Below are 24,956 nucleotides of genomic sequence, written 5' to 3'. Positions count from 1 at the left end.
CAGAGTATATCCATTGTTATCTCTGATGTTGTTGGAGTAACAATTATATTATCTACAGACTGCCCCGTATCACATCCCCCTGCATCAATGTTTCCCATCCCTGGTGGGGATGGGATATTGGGAGCTCCAGGGCTCAGAGAGATAGCTTCGACCAGAGAAACAGATTCTCGCTCCAAATCTGTTTCTAATGCGGCCTTGTCCTCCGGATTAGTTGTTGTTGTTGGCACAAAGAAAGAAGAAATATTACTGAGTTAGGCCCGGTACTGGAGATGATGATATAACCTCCCGTACACGGGCCTTACGCTTAGTATGTGGCATTATGAAATAGAATAAACTTATTTTTCTTTGTGTGTCAATCTCTTGAGTCTTTCTTTTCCAACGGTAAACTAATGAGGTCGAGGTCGAGAGATCAAATAATTGTACTTACTTGTTTCCCTTCGTTGTAATACTTCATTAAGAAATTTCAAGTAAGTACAAAATCAAATCCAGGGGGGGGCCGGTTGTACTTACCAGTCCCTCCCCTCGATGACATCAGCGGCAGACAGCAGGGAAGGAACACCAGCTGAAAGGCGTCACTGGAGAATTTCAAGGCAGGAAGAAGTTCTTTCAAGTAATAAATGCAAACCAGGATTTCTCCCTCTCAGCACGGTCCCAGCTCTCTCTCTCCCCCACCTTTTTTTTTTTTTTTTTTTTTAAAGGCCCATAATACTTCTCCACCCCCCATTCCTTGCAGTTCAGTTGCTTGGATATTGTTTTTGACATAAAAAAACTACTCCTTCCCCTTTTTTGTCCTCTCTGTCCTTCCTCAAGTTATACCCCAGTATGGCTGTATCCCAATCATGAGACTCAGTGAACCAGGTCTCTAAACAGCAACTCTGGTGAAGTCCGCTTAAGGCCTGCAGATCTGGAATTTTAATTGCCCAGACTACAAGCATTTTTTGGTCATAGCTTTCCAACTCATCTCCCTAGGACTGCTGCTCTTAGTCATCTTTTCTGCTATTTTGAGCAGATTGATCTTATTTTCTTCTCCCTGTTCCTGTATTGCTCTGGCTACATAGCCTCCACACACTGCTGCCTACAGAGACAGGCTGGCTGTTTCGAATGCTCTTTTCAGAAAGGCTTCTATCTTTCTATCCTGTGCATCCCTCAAGATGTGCCCCCCTTCTACAGGAAGGGGGCACATCTTTGAGGGACACTCCTGCCACCGGGGCTTCTACCTTCAGCGCACACTTTCTGCTGGAGGGCGGAGAGTGAGTACATTATTTAGAATTAAGGGCTAAATCTGTTGTGGCCCATTCCCCCTCTCAATCATTTCCGTTATAGCCAGGTGGAGAGGAAAGGCTCTTGTCAGCTTCCTTATCCCCCTGAAGATTGGGTCCCCCTGCCTGTCCATTTCATCCTCTTTGCCTGCATCTTGCAGGCTTAAGGCTTGCATCACTTTTAGCATCATGAAGCTTAACTCCTCTTTTCTAAATAGCATTGTCAAATCTCTTCCTTCACCCCTCTCCCCTTCCATAGTTAAATCCTCAGAAGTTCCACTACTCTTGAGTCACTATCCCTGTCTTCGGGGAGGGGGGGGGGATTTAACCCCAAGGTCCCCTCTGGAGTAGGCCTTTTGGCTTTCAGAGCTTTATAGGCTTGTGCATTAAGCAAACTCAGTAGAGAATGCAGTTTCCTCCACTGCACCTCTATCTACTAAGGGATCCGCCTGCAAACTGGCTATTTCTCCCCATGCTGAGTACTCTGCTAGCTCTGCCTGTTCTCACGGCTCCCTCCGAGCTGGAGTTTGTATTCCATCTGCCTGTGACCCACTTTTCCCCCTCCTCACCTTTTCATTGCTTGGCTTCCAGAGCCTCCAAGGCTGTCACAACTGGGCAGAAGGAACCAGCAATGGCGCTCTGTCTCCTAATGTCACATTGAGCACATTTCCAGTCTCTGTGCCACTTGGGGGGGGGGGGAACGGGACTTTTTCTTCCCAACTGGCGTGCCTGACTACCGCTCCCCTCTGAGTGTGCCTTTGCCCCTCCCAGAACTGCTGCACGAAAACAAACAATTTTTTTATATGGTGGGGAGGAGACCCAGGTGCCTCACCGATATGGGCAGATACAGTAAAGTCTGCGGGAGAGCGGGCGAATGCCCGCTCTCCCGGCGCGCGCACCGGCCACTCACCGGCGCACGTGATTCAGTATTTAAATTAGGTCCGGCGGTAGATCCGGGTAAAAGGAGTTGCTAGGGGCACTAGCGCATCCCTAGCGCCTCCTTTTTGACAGGAGCAGCGGCTCAGGTTCTGGCTCCTTTCTAAACAGTCTGTCCCTAAACACTTTTTTTTGTTTCACCCCCTCAATTAGTTTCCTGCTGTCCCAGACTACCACCACCTAGCTGGAGGCAGAAAACTAGTGGAGAATTGCCCAGCTAGCCCAGAGAATATAGCAGCAATGACATAAGAAACATGAAAAGAGTTCTCTGCCTCCACCTACTGGTATACAGAGGAATCCCCACAAGTGTGGACTAGTTTGCAGGACAAAAAAGAAACATTAAGCAAAGATCTTAAGAAAAGAAAAAAAATGGTATACTACGTTTTGATAACAATGTAAAAATCTATTTCTAATCTGAGATTAATTGGTAATGCATGCCACAAAGCGGGTCAGATACATGAAGAGGCCCTGCACTTAAATTTTCATTAAGCTTGTCTTTGGATCCGTTAGTTAGTGTTTGCTGTCAGGAACAAAGGACCCAATTGGGCAGATACAGAGAAATAACGTTTGCTAAATAAATGGAGCAGAAAACTACATACAACTTGAATTCTAATCTGTAAGTGATAGGCAGCAGAGTGGAGTACCTTAAGCACTAGCTCTATATATTATCATATGTTTTAGTATTGGTAGTCAAACAATCAAATGTTTTTTTAATAATCTGAAGTCTGGATTTGATATTTAGGCAGGCCAATCAAAGAACTGTAATAGTTAATGTGTGGTGGTCAGTGACTGCACTAAAGTGCAAGATCATTTTTATCCAAATATGGACAAAGATATCTTATATTCCACAGGTAGAATAAGCGAGGTTTGCACTACAACACTAATGTTTTCCCACTATTAAAGCCAAATCAAACCAGATTCCAAGAATTTTTACTTCAGTGCTTAGAGAGATGGCAAGTGACCCAATCTGGAACTGGGGACCATCTAATTGCCAATACAGCCTTAACCATAAGAGTTCAATCTTATGTGCCAGCCAGTATTTGATTTCCTGTAAACAGATGCTCACATGAGCTAAGGATTCAGAGAGAGCAACATACAAATCTTCTATCCTTTGGATATCATCAGCTGATATCACATATGAAAGACCCCAGAAGTCTATCAAGGCAGCAAGATAAATATTAAAGTAGGGAAAACATAGATCCCTGGGGAACTCCAGAAGTCAGTACCCAAGACTGGGAAAAACGTCTGCATCAAACTCTGCTCTTAGCCACTTTTCAGACCAACACTTGAAAGTCTGGATACTGAAGGGTAAGGACAATTGACTGGTTATCAGGTCCTTTACAATTTGGATAATGACTGCATGGCTGGAGATCTCCAGACTGGGGCTTTTTAGTTCTGTGCTTGTTAAAAGGCACACCTGCACCGTTTGTTTAAGTTAAATTCAGATTAAGATAAAAAGGAGATGTTAGAGTATTTATATGCTCTCACAGCAAAAATCCTATTAAGGTAACACTTTTACTTACATTTTAGGATGGACCCCTCCCAGCTCTGGATTGTATAATCCTTTTCATTCCCATATGCATGACCCTTAGTATCCCTATCGGAGGTATCTGATGGGCCTATAAATCCCCCTCCTTCCCCCCCCCCCCCCCAATTAACTCACCCATGAACTTCCCCTCCAAAGAACCACCCTATAAATATACACAATTGGACATCGCACAAATGATCTCTGTCCTAAATTACCATCAGTGACAGATTTATGATTTTGGCACCCCTAGGCACTGTTGGTGCTATTGTCCCCTGCCCTCCCCCCTCCCAAGCTTAGACAACACATAGCAGATCTAAGGCACTGGCCCCTAGTTTCCTGTAGCAGCTCAGGGTACATTCAGTAACAAAAATTAAAAAAAAATTCTGAAGCAAACAATTTCCATCTTTTATAATGCAATATAAAAGATACGTACTTTTCCAGTATCATTATGCTTAGTATAATTTGTTTTCTTTTAATTGGGTGAAAAGACATTTCAGAGATGGGAGGAGGGGGAGGACGGAGGACTGTGAGAAGGAAAAAGGACTTGAGATGGAAAATGGCAAAGATTAGAAATCTGGGATAGAAGAGGAAGAGAAAGGGAGGATCTTGGATTGAGAAAAAGAGGAGGAGGAGGAGGAAGAAAAGTTAAGGAGAAGGGAATGGTTGGAAGGAAGGGAGATTCCAGGATCTGAGGGATAGAATCAAAAATTAAGGGAGAGAGGATCTGAATTGCAGTGGATGGGGAGGTGAGGAGGGAGGAAGGTGTCCCTACCACACTCAGGGAATGCAAGAAAGAGAGCAGAACCAAACATTCGACTTAAAATGAGACACACACACACGCGCGAACACTGCCCACCTATCCTCATTCCCCCCTCTCTCATATATAGAGAGACGCCCCCCCCCTCCCCAGCTGAACCTCATTCCCCGGCCTCTCCTCTCACCCTCTAATGATCTCTACTCAGCCCCTCCTAACCAAATTTAAATGATCCCCATTTGCTCTGCCTGCTGCAGGCTCACTCCCCTCTCTGTTGAGTGAGATTGAGCACAGCTGGAAGAAAGCAAATCTTCAGCCAGCCTACTGCCCCCCCCACCGATTTTTGCCTCCCTAGGCACAGGCCTAGTGTGCCTACTGGCAAATCCAAGCCTGATTACCATACAGCTGTCTCTACATAGAAGAACCTTCTAAGTAACAAAGAAGCCCCTGACCAGTTTCAATTCCCCCCGTGTAAAAATTTGTTGCTCATATGTATGATTTTTCAAAAAGTTTGATGCCTAAATTTAAGCGTTTGTAACCTTTCCCTCCCCTTTTCCCTCCTTTCCGAGTTCCGCCCCCTCGCTCCCTCCCTATACCTCATCAGTTCATTGTAAAGCCTGTTGCTACCTGTTGTTTCCTGTTAACCGAGGAGATGTTCCGAACGTTCCTCGGTATATAAAAACTGTTAAAATAAACCATCTAGAAATACTACTAACATTATTCGAGAGCAAATCAATAAATAGTCTATGTGAGAGTGAACTCTGGTGTTTATACAGGATAGGCAAGAATTCAAATATAAAACCTGCACAAGTTATACAATACCCTGTGTTCATAGAATCTCCCCCAACAAAGGGTCAGGGTAGAAGTTATTTCCCCTTACCACTCACAGTAGAAAAATATTTAAATTCTGGTATTACCTCTGTACCAGCAACACAAACTCCATCCATTATCAGGAACATTGTATAATACAAAATCCTGCAAAATAGTACTTAAACTATAGGAAACCTCCCATAACAAAACACTAACTGCTAGTTTCATACAGTAAAAATCCTACCAAAGAAAAAGTAACCCTGCAAATATTACAGCAGGCCCTAAACACCAATACTCCTCCTATCCTCCCTGTGCTCATAGGAAAGCAGAAGAAATCAGGCTGCTATAGATCCCTATACAAAAATTGCAACAGCAGAATACTTCACCGCAGTCACACAGGCAGAACAGAGACAAACCCTTATCAAATGCAGAATAAAGACCAAAAAGTAGAAATACAAATATACAGATGAAAACTGAACTTGAAACTGCATGTAGCTAAACTTTGTATGAAGTACAACAGAAAGACAGAATCAAACAAAATCAAGACATAAAACATCATAATAAAACCATGCTGACAAAAAGAATATTTCAAGCCAGCTGCAAAATAGAACATACGAGATAAAACCTCAAATTATTTTTTTTAAATTGTACCCCAACACCAATAAAAATTTTTAAAATAGCAGGCACAAACACCCAATAATTAAAACTCACAAGGATAAAAAATTCCTCGCTGTCAAAACCTGGAAACTTTTTATTTCTAGTCACCTTGAGATGTCTTGGAATAGTGCAGTGAGGGATACAAAAGCTTTACCCTCTATTCTTCTCACACACACACACACACCCCAACAGGCTCCCTCTTTCACCCACACACACCCCAACAGGCTCCAAAGCACATTTCCTACCTGGTTGATCTGTGAGCACGTTAAACCTCAGTGCTGCTGAACAGAGTGCATCTTACCTAGGACCAGATTCTGCAAGTTTAAAAAGATTTTCTTTTCTATTTTGCCAAGACATATTGCTTTTCTCTCTGTTCTAAATCTGTCTTGCATGTGGCTAAATAGTAGCGTTCTCAATAGAGATAGTAGAATTCTGCTCTCTTACTAATCTGCCTGGTGGGTGGGTGTAAGCTTTAAGGTGGGGGGAACCCAAAATATTTTCTGCTGTTCTTTTGGTTTCGGGTTGCTGAAATTCTTACACTTGCATTCTAGGTGGAATAATATTTACGAGATATTAATTATTGAAGTGGGGAATGCAGAGTAATAGTTTCTACTAGAGATTTAGGGAAGCTTTGAAACTATTTTGAAATTCTTTCACAGCTGCAGGTAGCCAGAATATAGTTTGAACCGATAGCTCCAGTTGTGCATGTAGGACATGTGCCTGGAGCTATCTGGTTTGGGGGCAGGCTTTCTAAGCACATGTTGACATGGATGAAAGACTGACCAAAGACCTGCAGCAGATAAGCCTAAGAATACATAATCTGTTTAGTAATCTCAACTATATAATTCCCTCCCCCTCTACCCACCCACCCCAGGTTTACTCTTCTTATATAGTCTTCCTTCCACTCCTAGTTAATTTGCTTCAATTACTTCTTTTGCCATTACATAGTAGCTCCTCACAGCTCAAATAACTCATACTGCTTGTAAAATTGGTTTCAAAATTCTACCAATTATTCTTTACTAGCTAACAGGAAGACTTTTAACCTTTACTTCAAATACCTAATAAAATTCCTTGCTAGAGAGACTTTTGCAAGATCCAAGATGGCGTCTGTAGCGTGGCGGGTCTGAGCGTCCTTCTCATGCAGGAAAGTTTTCCGCTGAAAAAAATGCCTCATTCTGCCTGCAAAAGAAGGGCCAAGGAGCATCAGGCCTTGGACGCAATGGGGGGGGGGGGGGGGGGGGGTCACATGGACGCCCATATCCACCGTTGGATGGAATTGGAGGCAGAAAAGTTCACTGAGCGATAGGAAGAGGGGGGGGGGGGGGAAAGAGGAGCCCTCCTATGCTCCAGAACTGAATGCATCACTCTCCCCTGGCGAGAGATCACAGCGAGAAAACCCAGCCGCAAGGCTCCTGCACGAGTGAGGAGACCTGGGGCTGTCTGAAGATGTTGGCCCGATGGAATCTCTTACGAGGCACAATGCCCTGCAGGAACAAATTGTGGCTCAGCAATTCAATCTGGGAGCTGGTGAAATATCCACCAGAGCGGCAGGAGCAGGGCCTGGAGAGAGCTCTGTCGATATCTCCTCACTACAACTCAAAGCTTTGGGAAGGCCACAAACGTTTACCTTGGAACTTATTTGGGAAACAATAAATGATTTAAACAAGAATATGGTGACACAAATGGAAGTTCTGCTGAAGAACACAGTGAAAGACACAAAAATAAGAGTTGAAAAAAATGGAAGCAGAAAACATACAAATTAAAAGGGAACTGATATTGGTTAAAGCTGATTTGGGAAAAGTAAATGATTTACAATGTGATATGAAGGAAAATCGGGTTTTACAATTTAAAATTGAGAACTTGGAAATTAGTTCAAGGAATAAGAATATTTGATGTATTAATTTTCCTAAACTTCCGACTTTAACACCAATGCAGCTCTGGCGGAGATATTTGATGGAGGTATTAAAATTGCCTGAAGCAACGTTACCTATCATCTCTAAAATATATTACCTTCCTCCATTGAAGAAAGTCTCCAGACAAGAAAACAATGAGAATATCTTAATGCAGGAACTACAACCAGCTCAAGTACCAAGTTTAAGAAGCTGATGCAATAAGGGCGTGTAGAAAGCGGGTGCTGAACAGTCAGCGCCCGCTCTTAGTGCCCCCGGGCTCCATGCAATATTTAAATTAGGGGGTTGCGGCTGCCTGCCAGTAATGAAAATGGCCCCCAGAGTTTATCGGTATCTGTCTTAATAACTCGGTCTGCCGAGTTATTTTTTTATTACTTTAAAAAAAGTACATAAAAGCTGTTTTTTCTGCTTTTCAATGCGTTCAGCTTTTAAACGCCTGCTCCAGGCAGGCGTTAAATATCTGAGCGATAAATGTGCGTCTGAGATGCACATTTATCTTTTTGCATTGGAACTGAATGAGTAACAGGCTCGTATCACCTCTATGCTTTACTAAACATTTACATGGGAATTTCAGAATAAAAACATCCCTAATTGTATTGCTTGAGGTTTTAACATCTCTTAAGGAGCAGTTAGATACGGGTAAAATAGGCACTAATCAATCCCCTATTGCAATAAGGGGATTGGCACCTATTTAACCTGTGTATAATGCAGAGTGAATGAGAGAGCGCTCAAATGCATGTGAATGTATATATTTACTCAACCCTTGCAGTTAATTTTTAGTAAGGGTAGACCATTGCTTAGCTCTTCACAAGGTCATGCATAAGTGCACTCTTACGGTGGGAATTAGATCTCCCAAGAAAAATGTAACTGTCCTATAGCTAAAATTACCTGGTTAAATATATATTCCTGAAGTTGTGTAATCTTGGATCTCAATTGAGGGCTTGTTAGACAGGTATGATTGGAGAAACATTTCTTCTTGTACTACCTGAATTTCTACTCAAGTAATGTCTTGCTTGATGTTTAAGCTTGTAAATGGAATAAATAGATTAAAAAAAAAATCCTTGCTAGAGCCTAAATTTTACCTTATTTATTTGATTTAAGGAATTAGCGATAAATTAACAATGTCTTTCATTCAATGCAACAATTGAGGAGCTTATGTCCCAAGGCCTATCATTTGGAAATGAAAGGCTGTCCCTTTTGCCTTCAATTGACTCAATTAAAATGGAGCTCATTCAAAAGGAGGAATTGTTAAGGTTCCAATTAAACTCCTCTTCCTTGAAACATTCAGTATCTCACACTCATCTCCCACAGAGGTTGCAGAAACCCAGGATAAATGGTTTATAGTGGGCTCTGCTAGAACAAGGCATGTGATAAAAAAACAGACACGTACTCTCCTCACTGTTACCCCTACATAATGCTTTTTCTGCAGTGGAGAATTACAAAATCCCAGCAATGGATATTGAAGTGATTTCTAAAAGTGAGGTCACCCAATGCACCAAGAAGCCCTGCAATAGAATCAAATGTCAAAAGAAAGCTGCTTCTGCTGGGAGACTAGAATCATTAGAAGAACCAATTTGGGAACACTTTTTGATGGTGACATGAGTTAAATGCATTCCAAGATCCTCAGCTAGTAAAATGCAAACCAGATAGTCCAAAATCACTGAAGAAGAAAAGTAGGAACTTTGAGATCAGTGATATCCTCCATCTAGGAACCAATGACCTCAATAGAAATGGTATCCATGAAGTATTAAAAAAGTGTGTAAAATCTAGGCAAAATGATAAGACACACTGCAAAGACTATTGCCTTTTCAGAAGTATTACCTATTCTTGGAAAGGGAAACTAGAAGCAATGTCATAAATAATTTCAATTCCTGGCTCAAAACCTGGTGTACAAAAATGGTTTTGGATACATTGGAGGCTGGGGTCATGTATGGAGCAGTAAAAGGATAAATGGTAAGGATGCCTACAATTGTCTGTAGCAGGAAGAAGGATGCTGAGAAATTCAGATCATATATTATCAGACATTTAAACTAAATAATGTGGGTGGCAGGAGATGGCCAATAAAATTGACATGTCACCCCCAAGCAATACAGGACGTGGGAGGAGAAAATACAATCAAACAGCAGAAAAAAAAGGCAGAAAAAAAAAAAAAAGGTGCATACAAAGTGCAACAAATCAAAAGGAAAAAAAAACTGGAAAGCTATGATTACAAATGATCGTAGTTTGGGCAATAAAATCTCAGGCCTGTAGGCCCTAATGATGGAGGCAGACTTGGACATTGTTGCTGTTACAGCGACATGATTCTCAGATTTTCATGATTAGGTTATGGCCATACTGGGCTAAAACTTGTTAAGAAAGGACAAAGACAGAAAAGGGGGAGGAGTAGCTCTTTATGTCAAAAACTCCTCAAAACAGAAGAACTGGACAGAGATCTGCTCAAACATCTAAAATGTGGGAAGAAAAGGAGAAGTGCTGATTGTTAGAGATTTTAATATGCCGGATGTAGAGTGGAGAATCCCTTCTGCGGAATTTACCAGAAGCAGAGAGAGCGTGGATGCCCTGCAAGGGGCTCTCTTCAAACAAATGGTAATGGAACCCACAGTGTTATACTCAACCTAGTGCTCGCTAACAGGGATAATAAGAACATAAGAAATTGCCATGCTGGGTCAGACCAAGGGTCCATCAAGCCCAGCATCCTGTTTCCAACAGAGGCTAAACCAGGCCACAAGAACCTGGCAATTATCCAAACACTAAGAAGATCCTATGCTACTGATGCCATTAATAGCAGTGGCTATTCCCTAAGACTCTAATGTCCAGGTGGGTGACCACCTCAGCACCAGTGATCAAACGGTATGGTCTGATATCGCAAATAAAGACACAGAGAAGTCACACAAAGACCTGAGTTTTGCATTGCAAAAATATGGACGTACCTGGAGGTAGAACCAGAAGACTGGGAAAAAATGGGAGATGTAGAACAATGGGCCAAACTAAAAAGGAGCAATTGCAAAAGCAACAAATCTATGTGCTAGAAAAGTAAACAAGAGTAAGAAAAAAAACCCAAAACAAAATCTGGTTCTCAAGGGAGGTGGCTGACATAATAAAAGCAATAAGAATAGTGTTCAAGAAATAAATGATTCTAAAAAGTAGAACATAGGGAAGAATATCTGGTGAGACTGAGGGAGACAAAGAAAGTAACCAAGAAAGCAAGAAGTCAGGTGGATGAAAGGATAGCCAAAGAGGTAAAGCAAGGGGACAAAACATTTTTCAGATACATCACAGAAAGGAGATAAGTCTGAAGTGGTATAGTGACATTGAAAGGTGAGAAGGATCAATGTGTGGCGAGAGATGAAGAAATGGCGGAAATATTAAACAAATACTTCAGTTCAGTGTCCATTAAAGAAGATCCAGGTGAAGGACCGGTCGCAAGTTAACAAAGCTGTGGAATGGACAAAAACTCCATTTTCAGAAGAAAATGTATGAGAAGAACTAGGAAAAAACTGAAAGTGAACAAAGCCATGGGGCCTGATGAGGTTCAATCCCAGGATACTGAGGGAATTCAGATGTACTGGTGGGTCCACTGCGTGACCTGTTCACTAGATCCCTGGAAACAGAAGTGGTACAGAGTGATTGGAGAAGAGCGGTAGTGGTCCCACTTCACAAGAGTGGGAGCAGAGGACACTGGAAACTGCAGGCCGGTTAGCCTCACCTCAGTGGTGGGAAAAGTTATGGAGACTTGCTAAAGGAAATGATAGTGAACTATCTATAGTCAGGAGGATTGCTGGACCTGAGGCAGCATGGATTCACCAGGGGAAGGTCCTGTCAGACAAATCTGATTGATTTTTCTTTGATTGCGTAACTAAAGAATTGGATCGAGGAACAGCACTTGATGTGATCTACTTGGATTTCAACAAAGCTTTTGATACAGTCCCACATAGGAGGCTTGTGAAAAAATGAGAAGCTTGGGAGTGAGCGTCAAGGTGGTGATATGGATTACAATCTGGTTGATGGATAGGTGAATGGAACCTACTCTGAAAAGAGCATGGTGTTAAGCAGAGTGCCACAAGAATCTGTGTTGAGATCGGTCCTGTTCAATATCTTTGAGAGTGACATAGTGGAAGGGATTGAAAGTAAAGTTTGTCTATTTGCAGATGATACTAAGATCTGCAACAGAGTGGACATGCCGGAAGGAGTAGAGAGAATGAGTTGTGATTTAAGGAGGCTTGAATGGTGGTCGAAAATATGGCAGCTGGGATTCAATACCAAGAAGTGCAGTCATGCATCTGGGGTGTGGTAAACCAAAAGAGCATATGTGATGGGGGATGAAGGGCTGTTGTGCACAAAGCAAGAGAGAGACCTTGTGTCTAGTGATCTGAAGATGACGAAGCAATGTGACAAGCCGATAGCTAAAGCCAGAAGAATGCTGGGCTGCACAGAGAGAGGAATAACCAGTAAGGAAAAGGAGGTCATTGGTGAGGCCTCACCAGGAGTATTGTGTTCAGTCTGGAGACTGTACCTCAAAAGGAACAGAGACAGGATGGCGGCAGTCCAGAGCAGGGCAACAAAAATGGTGGGGGGAGGGGGGGAGAGATTGGAGTTCTTAAATATGTATACCCTGGAAGAGAGGAGATGCAGTGGGGATAAGATACAGACCTTCAGATACCTGAAAGGTTTTAATGATGCACAAACAAACCTTTTCCACTGGAAAAAAAAAAATCAATAGAACTAAGGGGTATGTAATGAAACTCCAGGGAGGATGACTCAGAACCAACTTCAGGAAATATTTCTTCACGGAGAGGGTGGTGGATGCCTGAAATGCCCTTCCAGAGGAGGTGGTGAAAGATTTCAAAGGGGGAATGGGATAAAAACACTGGATCACTAAAGGTTAGTGTTGTGACCGTCGCTGCCCGAAGTCTACCCTCCACCCACCTTACCTCTTTGGCGACTCCCTCTTTGGTTAATGGAGGTTTGGCTGCCGCGGCGTCATTTTGCCAACCTCCTCCGTTCCCGGACCGGCTAGACGCTGCCTTCCACCATGTTCTCCTAAGGCCTAAGGGCACATGCGCAGCATGGCCCTGACTCAAGTACCAGCTGTGGCGCGAACCTCAGGGGTGTCCCCCTGAGATGACATCATCGCCAGATGTTTGAGGTCTCTTGTTTTGCTAGCTATTTGAGTTAGCAAAGGGTTTCCTACTTAGCTGCCTCCAGGTATCGCTGCGGATGGGATTCGCTCTCCGCTTACCTTGCTACTCTGCCTCTGTGGACTTTATCGTCCTCGGGGGCCTCATTCTCTCTTGCTTTTCAGGTCACAGTCTGGAACCAGTACTCGCTCCTCGAGGGCCCACGTTTCCGGACCTGCTACTGAATATAACTTCTGCCAGGAAGTCACCACTGCCTACAATACCAGCGAGTTACCATCTCTCTCTCAGAGCTTTCCCTGGAACTAGGTACTCGCTCCTCAAGGGCCTACTTCATTCCAGCTCCTGGGCTGTTCCAAGAGACTATTGTGTGAGTGATACCATCAAGGTTCTGTTCCTGAACTCTGCCTACTCACTATCTCAGTTTCTCTACAGTTCAGCCATCCTGGGATCGCTGTTCCAGTGCTTGAGGGAACCACCAGTGGGCACCTTGAAACGTACACGATTAAGACCAGGTGAAGGAATGAACAAATGTGTGTGCATCGGCAAGCACGACTCTGCGCACAATGAAGGGAGAGCTGGGCGTTCACCCCGATAATACTGTCACATGCTCCAGACTACTTAGCCTGCCTGAACTTGGACTCTTTGCCTCAGCAACATGTTCCTTAGCCTGTTCTTGGACCTTTACCTTGCTTGTTATGTGCCTGGTTTTAGATTCTCCTCGATCACTACCTGCCTCGACACCAGAGATTGTGTTAGAAGGCAAGTGAGCTCTGTTTCCCAGACCCTGGACCTTCTGTTGGACTCTGCTGCGGTATTTGGCTTGGCCTGGCTCATCTTCAGTTCTGTATTGTGCAAGCCAGCCATCAGCCTTGTTACAAGTCAGTCACGTTTCAAGCCTTCAGCCTTGCCCGTTCTCTGCTTCAGTTTGTCTTTGTCAAGCCTTCAGCTATATATCCTGCCTTCATACAGACTCATGGACTTTCTGGTCCGTGTCAGGATGCACTCACCTGCCCTTGGTATGGGCCTTTTGCCTTGCCTTGAGGTTGCGTCATGGCACAGGGGCTCACGTGATTCGCTGTTCCTGTTCACAGGCTGAAAGGGCTTCAGAGTGGCTGGAGGGCTATCCCCAGGATCCAGCAGAGGGCTGCCCAGCCCTGACACATGCTAGTCAAAATACTGTACCTCTGTCACACATGCGCATCACAGACAGACTCTTACCTAATACAGAATAAGGGGACTACAAATTAGAAACAAACATGCAGGCAAAACTGAAATGGAAAGCCAGAGAAACCAGACTCTATGGAATACTGAAGAAAAAGCAAAATACAAAACATAACAAATGCACATTCCCAAAGATAGCATAATTCCAATTGCTGAAAAGCAAAATAAGATCGGACAACAGGGGGAAAAAAATGTATTTTTCTAATCAGTTGGTCCCCAACTGTCTTTTCCTTATTCCTTTTGCAGGGTCTCTTATTCTGTTTCTTCTCTCCTCCATACACACAGGCTCTCACACAGAATCCCACTCTTGCATGCTCTCTTCCTCACACAAGACTCTCACACGAACATGCTCTCACACACACACTCAGGCAGGCCCCCATTCATCCCCCCCCCCCCCCCGCCCAAGCAGGCCCCCATTCACACACATACACTCAGGTAGATTGCCATTCACACTACACACACACCCCTCGCAGGCACGGGAAGCCAAAAGCAGCCAAGAAGAGGAAGGAACCTATACCTCTGCTACCCCTCATGTGCATGCCCCATGCCATTCAAAAATCACAGGGCTAGTACTTCCGCTATGCTGATCTCACGATGTACGAGAACAGCATAGAGCACATACTGGCCGCACGTGGTTTGAAGGCTGGTAGTCTTAGAGAAACAGGAGAATGTGTTTCCTTCTCTTCTCGCCACTGGTGACTTCCTGGACCTCTTCATTCTTTGGCCTCTGGTCAGATTGAATCTGCAGGCAGCCTCCCAGGCCTTCTCTGCTACTGGCAGCCTAACGAGCCTCTTCCTCTTCTTGGCCACCGGTGAGATGGGGATCCAACAGCAGTCTCGCAGGCCTCTTCCTCCTCTGAGCTGCCTCTCTCCTGGATGTGCATGCAGTTGGTAGTGCACGGCACACCTTGTTTTAAAGTTGGTGGTGCCTGTGCACTATGGGCTCTACACCCATGACTATAATGATGTCTGTTCAAACTTAAGGGGAAGAGTACACTTTGAGACTTATGACATATACTGAAGGTGTTCATACAATCCAATGTTTATACAACACCCACATGTGTGTATACTAACTTCTTATCCATGTTAATTTCTAACAAATCAATGATGTACAAGCTTGTTAGGGGCCTTCGTTTTCAGGGGGGGGGGCGGGCAGGGGGTTCACCTTTATAATAACAAAACCAGGTAAATTCAGTGGATAAAGAAGTTATTTTCCAGGTAAAATGTAAGTTTTGTTCTTGTAACAAACAGTGGAATTCCTAGGAAAAATTAAACACTGAAAATGAAGGTTCCTGAAGATTGTACAGCAGAGAGCAAGGAGAGGGACTGAAAGTTATTCTGATATGCTTATAGCATTTCTCAATTTAAAATTTTAAATTATCTTAATCTAAAATAAATGTTTCTACTCCTGCCTGTAGCAAGACTAGTTTATATCATGCCAGTGATCAGAGAACTTGAAGATATCAATCTTAAATGGAAATTGATATCTGAAAAGAATTAAAATCCTCTTCTTTTATTCCACCTCCATTATCTTAGACAAGTTTTCATGAGAGATAGGGAAGAGATGATCTAGTTAAAAATTACCAAGACATCAAAAGTACTCCAGCAAATCACCTTTTTCTCATTCACTACAGTATCCTGCCTTGATTTATTAACCAATGTAGCTACCAGTAACATCTTTAAATCCAGTACACTAGCAACTTTACTTTTTCTAAAAAGGTTTCCCATTTATTTTCAGATAAAGGTTAAACATTCTTTTCATCACATTAACACAGAAAGATAAGTTAATAAAAAAAAATTAAATAAAACTCCAGCATCTATAAAGAATAAAAATCGGCAAGAAAATGTAATAGAAAAAAAAAAGCCTTCAAAGCAAAGCAGTAAATGATTTCTGTGAAATAAGTAAGCCATAACTGTCAAAATATTCACTGTAAATATTTTAATGCATCTATATAAGCAAATTCTCCATTAAAGACAAGCCATTTTTCCCTTACATACAAATATTTACATTTTTTTTTATTACTTAGAAAAAACATGGAAAGAATGATCATTGCAGCCCGCAATGAGGATCCATGGACAGTCAGACTTGGAAATTCATAAGGATCCATGCCTCTATTTCCCATCCCAAATGGCATGCCCTGGTGACACATGCCCTCCACAGCTAGGAAGGAAGGAAGCCTTCTTCCATTCAATGCCCTTCTTTCAACTGATGGGGTTTCCGTGGGAGTGGCAGCCAGGTTGTCCCCTGCCCCCCGAATCCAGCATGTTGCCTCATCCCTGCCAACTCTGTTAAAAAGACTCAAAAACAGAGCCTCTTATGGTTTGTACAATAGGGATAGCTCTAGTCCGTTCCTTTCACAAGTCAGTGACAAGCTGTGCAGCAGAATTCACAGGAATCTGACAGGAGCCATGGTGTTAATGTTTCTGCTGCAGCCCTTGGAATTCTACAAAGGCCACCAACTCATTTCACATAGGCTCCTGAGTTGGGGTTTAAATCTTTTAATAAATGACATGGCTTTCCTCATTAAGGTGCCAATGTACCAAATTGTGTTAGCAGCTCTTACCACGTGTAAACTAGTCTGCATTAGCGTTCATGCATAAATCTATGCTGATGAGCTAATAGGATGCAAAACAGTTCATTATTTATTAGCACTGCAAAAATTATGCATGTTAAACATGCAAAATTTAACTCAGTTGCATTAACACATACTTTACCATATGCAATGAAAGCATTCCTCATTTGTGGTTCCTTAGCATAGTCTGTTAATGCACGAGCTAAACTCCACATTATCAGATGTTAGCGCAGTTTACAACACTGACCCTTTAACAGTGCTATTTACAGATCTGCAAGCTCTAAGTTATTGTGGTGACTAAAGCCTATATGGTTTGGAGGTAGCAGTATCTTCTCCTTGAAAACTAATGCTTTAAGATAGCTCCCTTTCAAGCTGTGAATCAGTTCAAATATCCCCCATTCTCCAAAACTTGCCGACTGACCAAGTTTAAAGTTGAGCTGACAGCACCACATCAGATGCTGCTTTGATGTGGCTTGCCCAGGTCAATTGTACAGGTTAAGAAATAACTCGCCCTGGCAGTTCATATAAAACCTCTCCATGTTAATAAAAAACAAGAGATTATTGGCACGCTCAAATACATGAAATTGCGGATATTGAATAATTGTATTTTGATCTAAAAAATGAATGCTTTATTGTAGGCAATAATTATTACTGCTTAACTGTTACTGTATTACAAACTTGGCTGGTGGTTGTGTGCTTGTCTAAGTTTGTTCTCATATATAACAAGGTCTTTTTCAATTAGGTGTGGAGTAGCAGCCTAGAGGTTAGAGCAGCAAGCTACAACCCAGACCAGGGTTCAAATCCCACCATCATTCCTTGTGACCTTGGGCAATTCACTTTACCCTCCGTTGCTTCAGGTACAAGATTAGATTGTAAGCCCTGTGGGGATAGGGAAAATGCCTATAGTACCTGAATGTAATCCACTTTGATGTACATTTTAAAGTGCCAAAAAGCAGAATATAAAAAACTAAATAAAAACGCCTAAAAATTGTTTAAAAAAAACAAACCACTTGACATTGTACAATGGGTTACTTTCCAGGGATACTTTTCAGCATTCAAATTCTAAATCCATGTTACTTGTGAAGCAAATGTTTACAGTGGTATCATATGAAAAATCACTACCTCTAACTAATCAAGCTAGATATTTCACTTGGATGCAGCTCCATCACCGCTCTCTACATTAATGGCGGGGGTGGAAGGGAATTAGAACCAAGAGCTAAGAGAAACAGATAAGTATGAGAGAAGAAATGAGGGAAGCTTGCTGGGCAGACTGGATGGGCCATTTGGTCTTCTTCTGCCGTCATTTCTATGTTTCTATGTTTTCAAAATGTCACATCCCAAAATGGTCAGCACCAAGGAGTTCATCACTACTAAGCAGAATGTAAATAGGGAGAGGGTATTTAAAAAAAAAAAAAGATAATGACAGATATATATACAAAAATGCCAAACAGACATTTTAACCTTAGAGTGGGAGCTTGAGCCCTTTTTTTTCTACTCATTCTTATCTATGGGCAGGAGGCAGGGGAACCTCTATCTTTATTAAAAGATATTAATTGCCTAACGCACCTGGCTCTAGGAGATTTACAGAGCTATACATGACTAAAACGCTCAGCACAGAAAACAGATATAGACTTCAATATGAAGCATTTAAATGGATAAAGCTTAACAAAAACTTGTAAATAAGTCAACTACATGAACTAAAGTTATCAAAATATATAAATTCCTTAATGCTTTTATAGATCTATTGCCATAGATGTGACCATTTAGTCTGAAACTGGACATCGGTAGTGACACATTCTGTACCAACTTCTGAAAAATGAAAAAAAAAAAAATGCCTTTAAGATTAATCAGTTGTTGAAAAAAATGTTGCAAGCTAAACAGCTTTTACTTTTCAATTCAGCAAGGATGTTGGGAAAGTGTAAGGAATACATACTTTTTATATATATGTTATAATAGTCAAAAACGTCTGTGCTTAGTAATTTGACACTATTTAGAGATTTTCTTTACAATAGTTAATAAGTGAAATGACTACTTCAAGCATCTGTTTTTATTTTAAAACAGATGCCAGAAAAGCAGCAATTGGCTACAGGAGAATTTGTGTATTAAATTATGGGGCCAAACACATTATATGCTTAACAAGGTCAGCCTAAAAAAGGGGTGACAAGGTATATAAAATATATTGTTAGAAACTATGAAGGACACTTACGAGTTTAAAATTGTATTTGTCTGCTCACCTGGGGCAAGTGCATTTTCTTGGTTCAATAAGATGGCCTGGGAAGCAGAAGACAGCAGAAATATATATGGCCCTGATGAGGGCCCCCAAGAGCAAAAGCAAGAGAAAGATACACAGGGAAAGGAGGAGGATGAGGACAGAGAGACAAAGTTAAAGAGTGACAGAAAAAGAGAGAACTCTGCAGTGGATTGGGGGCAGGAGAGAGAACTGTACCTGGGTGTTGAGAGGATAGTGAGCAGTAAGAGGGCCACACCAGGATGGAGTTTGGGGGTGTCATTCATCATGTACGCCCACAGCTACCAACCCTTCCCTTAAAAAAAATGTATGGGACGGTGCAGAAAACAGGAGTATATGGTGTTTGCATTTTGCCCTCTGGAAAGTTTTAGAATTTTGTTTCTTGGTAATGAGCAACAAACAAGTTACAGTATCATAAGATGTTCAACCATGACAGATTAAAAGCTGTAGCACTTAATGTAAATTTTAAAAATCTGAATCCTTTAAAATGAAAAAAAAAAGTAGCCAGTAATTGCAAACAGATTCAATCACCTTAATCTTTAATACAAATGTTGTGTGACTGGTCTGGTGGCTCAGTAGCAGTGCCATATAGAAGCCTGGGCTCTGCTCCTTAGATCAGCCAGGACCGATTATGCTGCTGTACTAGAGGAAATCTCCAGCAACACACAACAGCGACACCAGGTGGCCAGACTCAGAGTGTACACTTTGTGGATTCCAAAAGAACAGTCATCTGTGGCCCTTTCCCAAGGGCTCTCACTGTGATGGCTAAGCTAGATTGGTGGGAAATGTTCTAAAATGGGGAAAATCCCCCAGATAGTTGGGAAATGCGTGCTTATGATACCGTAGCCCCAGTAGATGCTAGCTCCAACTGAGCCAGAAATCCAAATGGAGCAGGAAGAAACTGTTGCTCCAAAGAAAAAAAAAATTATCTCCACCAATATAAATCAGACCTTCCTACAATACTGTCATATTAAACCCACATCAGAGCTTGTTTTCCTGAAGTACTTGCAGAGCCTGCCTCCTAGGTGTAATTACTGTACAATATCAGAGCCAGAGAGAAGGGCTTCAGTCTGCAGGCTGAAATCAAGAGGAAATCAATACAGAAAAGATAAATGTTTCTTCGCAAGAGCTGCAGAATTTCAGATGGGAGTTTTAACCCTCTTTTCTTTGTCGACAATTTATTTTTTGTAGACAAAAAGCATTTTGCTATGTAAAGTAAGACTAGGTGACTGTGATATGTCTGCATCCCCTGCTTGCAGGTTTGTCACTTTCAAACTATCAAAAAAAAAAAAAAGGAAATCTCAAAGCAGCTTAATAACAGTTCATGCTTATCAGACTTGAACTGTTGTTACATGATTAGAAAGTCACATAATCTTTGGAATACAAATTCTTTAAAAAAAATGTTATTCATATTGCAAAGTTACCAATGCACATTTATAGTTCAAATGCAAGCTTAGTTCAATAAGGTACAAATTTCACCCTAGTCAGAAGTTCAGAATGAAAAGACCTGATTATGTACATCTAATATGTACATATTTTCAAAAGCCTGAAAGAAGACTCACTACACACACACCATTTAAACATATTTCCTAGGTTTTCTTTATTACTGATAATGTTAGACTAAATGATCCCATGGAAACACTTACAAAAGCATAGGAGTTAAACTGATAGTTTCTTATGTCTTTTCCTGTCCCGTGTAGTACAATAATCTTATGAGGCAGAACTGCAAAACTCATTTTCCCTTCATTGTATAAATTTACACCTCCCCATGTTGCAAAACCAAATGAGAAGCAAACTTAAGTCCTATACACTGCCACCTATAAGTTTACCATGTGAGTAACCTCTTATATTCATTAACTTTATGGTACTTTTTTGATATATTATAAATACAAAAGAATCAAGAAATGTTTAAAGAACATTCAAAACTATGGTTTAAAAAAAAAAACACATTTGCTAACTATTTTTCAGGTAATTTAAACTATGTCATTATTAATCATGTACAAGGATATTCTCCATTGGATCAATAATACTATAAAATCACATCAGGCCAATGTAAAATATATTCTAAGATAATTAGATAGCTTCAATCAAAGAAAGAAAAAAAAAGTTATATATGCAAAATTCTAGAATTAAAGATCCAGTGCAGTGCACTATATGAAAGCCCATAACATCTCAGTAATTTACCCAAGTTTCCATTCACATTATGAATCACATTTCTGTAGTATTCTAATGCTAGTCCAAAAGGTATCACAACCATACAAAAAACACACACACACACACACACACACTTTTCATACTTAAGGAATGTAAAAAAAAAAAAAAAGCTTCAATTTGACGTATATTTATCAATTGGGTACTATGAAAGTAACATTTTAGAATAACTAGGCTTCTTTAGATTACTGAACTGTATGTCAAATTTAATCTGAAAATGGTTTTATATGAAAGGAAAGGAAAAAAAAAAAAAAAAAAAAAAAAGAGGCAGAGCCATGCTCCGGCAGGAAATCCAGACTAGAGAAGATAGTCATATTCAGTTCTTCAGACTTCCATGACCAAGAACAGACTCTTGCTATAACACACATGATCACAATTTCTTTGAGATGGATTGCAGAAGCTTGCAAAACCTGTTAGTTTAAAATTTCATAAAATGCTCAGTCGAATCCTAAGCCTACAAAAAAAAAAAAAAAATGTAAATGGGGGGCCTGGATTTCAAAAATATTAGAACAGACATTATGTGAATAAATAAGTTACAACCTGACCTGGGGAATATCCTACTGAAATTAGTCAAAAGCAGACCAAGCTAACAATGATTCTATCAAAATGAAGCGTGCTAAAGTCAAATGTTCTTACAAGAGACAGAGGCCTAATTTAAGTTAGAGGAGAGAACGTATACTTTTTAATTAGGCCACCCTATTTCACAAATAATTATTATGTGTTCGATGACCACAAGACAGGACAGATGGAAGATGGCAGTGCCTCTGCCTACTCATCTGAGTTATTGCACCAGCGTACGCTGAAAGTCAGGATGTGTCCACCAACTTGACATTTCACCTCTCTCCAGAATTGGCGACTCCATTCGGAGAAACATGGGCTTATCGCAAGGATTATATGGAGGGGGGGGGGGGGGGGGGGGGGGGAGGAGATGGTTTTTATTTATGACTTTTTTTTTAGTATATCACACGACTATATTCTTTAGAGCAGTTTAAAGAAAGAAATCACAGCATAAAAAAAAGTGCGAACCAGGAAAATGACAGCTGCATGGCGTGTGCATTTAAATTAAAATGCAGGAATTCAATCGCAATTCTCAACGTTCTCATAGCATGGATGCTGAACAGCCCGGACAACACGTTTCTGATAATCCATCTAACAGCCAGGAGGAACACGATGTGTTTGCGTTTATCCGCGATTATCAGCACAAAAATGTTGGTTTTTAAGTAACGGATCCTAAAACAAAAATCGGGAGAATAGGAAGGCTATTCAATTACTTTCAAGGTCAATCTGAAAATGGAAGCATATACAGGGCATTTAGGGGGATAGTGTGGGGGGGGGGGGGGGGGGGCGAGGAAAGTGTAAGAACGAATAAAAGGATGGAAATGGGAGGGGGGGCAGGGGGGAGTCTTCTGGGCCCCACAGGTGGCAAAATTGGTATTCATAAGGACTGCTCCTGTTCACAAAAGTTTTTGTTATAAGCTTGATGATCATTTAGAATCAGCACAAATACTTTGATATAGGTACACAAGTTAACACACAAAAGAAGTTACATTTGCTGACTGAAAAAGAGAAAGAAAAATAATTTCCAACAGAGCTCATTCTCCAATGAGCACAGAAACTTTGACTGCATAGTGTGTATGTGACTGGCGGACTGCAACGACCAAGTATTATTGCCGTGTGTGTCTGGGAGAGCTGGCCCCACGATCTTGGCGCCTATTAAGTTACAGAATCGGCAATTATACTGGCTGATTCTTCTCTGGGAAAAGTACAGGTGACATCAGGCTCTCTAAAATCTCTTCCACCATCCCCCCCCCCCCCCCCCCCCGCATATTTCGCCTGAGCCCCCTCTCCTCGATTGTCCCCCAGAGCTATTAGATCAAAGTGCACAATCTCCACGATCAGTTTTACTCTGCTCGCAATTCTGCTTAGAGAAGCACTGCACCAAAAAAAAAAAAAAAGGCTGCTATAACAGAAGATTTTTTTTCCTGGGAGGGGGCAGATTCAGAAAGACCACTTTTCACGAGAGATCCTTACAATTATCTGCAACCTGGCAGACGTGTAATTAAAAGGCTGCCTTCTGTGCTCCTTCCATTATGACAGGCTGCTTGGGCATTCAGTACTATAATTTGCTAGTAATATGCTCTGCATGTGCCTAACAAAAGGGCAACGCAAAAAAAAGGGGGTGATGGACTTTAGTGCCGGCTAGTCAATGCATGAAACCACCACAGGCAGTCCGATATATATAGCTTAAAATTAAATTTGGGATCGTCCTCACCAAACGATGCAAAAAAAATAACTGACCAATATATATATTTTTTTGATAGCAAACAAAAATCCCTAAAACCTAAACGCAAGAAACAAAAAAAAAAAAAATAGCAAGTTAGGACAAGGGCTAATTTCTGCTGCCAGAGCATCTAGTTTGTGTTACCAAAAGAAAAATGTCTCCTTTCTTATTCTGTCTGCATGTGATTTTCCCACCCCAATTCCGCTTCAGACAGTTGCATTTACATGCATGCGGGAAAGAGGAGAGAAAGATCCGGATTTAGTATTGTGAGGCTGGATTTCAAAAAAAAAAAAAAAAACAAAAAAAAAACGTGAAAGTCAGCTACTTCCCCCCCCCAAAGAAGATTAGAAGCTGCAGCCCCGATGTCTTCTCAAAGCAGGAGCTGAAGGGGCTGCCCGGCTGGGGGGAGGGGGCAGCGCGATACCAGAAGTGGTGTCCGATCAGCAGGCAACAAGCACTGTGTCCTGTGCCCCCTCCCCCACCATCTCTCTCTCTCTCTCACACACACACCTCATAGTCCATCCTGGTCCGATCTAAAACCTAACAAAGACAGATCCCCGCAGCCCCGTTCACACTTACCGGGAAAGCACAGAACATAATGGAGTACCAAGGCGGCTATTTTCAAGATAAAAATCCACCAACACGGTTCCAGGAGTCTCCGCATGACAAAATGCACATCGGGAAGCGAAAAGGAACTTGTTGAGGAAGTTTCACCGCCGCCTCTGGAAAGTGCAGAGGGCGACGGCGGCTGGAAGCCCGCGCGGGGGCAGCCCGGGGCCTGGAGCAGCAGCAGCGACGGTGTAAAGGCGGCTCCCGCTCGCAGTAATTTCGGAAGCAGAGTTGGCCGGGATGCAACGGCGGCAGAGGAGCTGGGCGACGGCGGGATCCTGCCTCATGCATGTAGCAGCGGCAGCTACCCGCGCGGTGGGGTATGTTGAGTGCTCAGTCAGTCCATGCCCAAAGTTGCAGCTCCCGGACAGCGGCGCTCAGAGAGGGACTGGGGGCATTTCCATTCTTCCGTACAGGAAGTAGCATGTGAGCCCAAGCCTGGCTGAGACTTTAAAGAGAGAAGAGAGGAGGAGAGGGGGGAGAAAAAAAAAAGAGAGAGGTGGGGGGAGGGGTCGAGAACGCGCCAGGAAGAGGGAGCGTCAAGTCTGGCGCGCTCTTGAGGCCCTTAAAGGCACACATGCACAATTTTCAACCTCCTCCCCCCACCCCCATCTTCCCTCCACGCGCGCGCCCCCAGCCCTGGGACTTTACAGCTTGCATTTGCCTGCGCGTGCACAGGAAAACCTGTCTAATCTGCCTTGTACGTTGCACACTTCTCAGCGCACAGGCTCACTCGCACACACAAGTCGGGCTGTAACACATCAATTTCCTGACAACAGAATTGTTGATTTTTTTTCCGTCATCTCTTTACTATATTCAAA

At 42.2% G+C, this 24,956-nt stretch overlaps 1 protein-coding gene across 2 annotated transcripts in view; it reads right to left on the bottom strand.

Annotated features, from left to right (window-relative positions):
• Positions 1-24,620, bottom strand: part of PTPRG (protein tyrosine phosphatase receptor type G) — a 1,221,857-nt gene extending 1,197,237 nt beyond the window's left edge. For both annotated transcript variants that reach the window (XM_029601001.1, XM_029600999.1), the window contains exon 1: positions 24,106-24,620. In XM_029601001.1, the coding sequence (XP_029456861.1) occupies positions 24,106-24,190 (85 nt within the window). In that variant the 5' untranslated portion in view covers positions 24,191-24,620. The remainder of the gene's footprint in view (positions 1-24,105) is intronic.
• Positions 24,621-24,956: the final 336 nt, after the last annotated feature.

The sequence above is a fragment of the Rhinatrema bivittatum genome, chromosome 4 (genome assembly GCF_901001135.1).
Source record: "Rhinatrema bivittatum chromosome 4, aRhiBiv1.1, whole genome shotgun sequence".
NCBI classification, from domain to species: domain Eukaryota; kingdom Metazoa; phylum Chordata; class Amphibia; order Gymnophiona; family Rhinatrematidae; genus Rhinatrema; species Rhinatrema bivittatum.
This window is presented reverse-complemented; position numbering and strand designations above follow the sequence as displayed.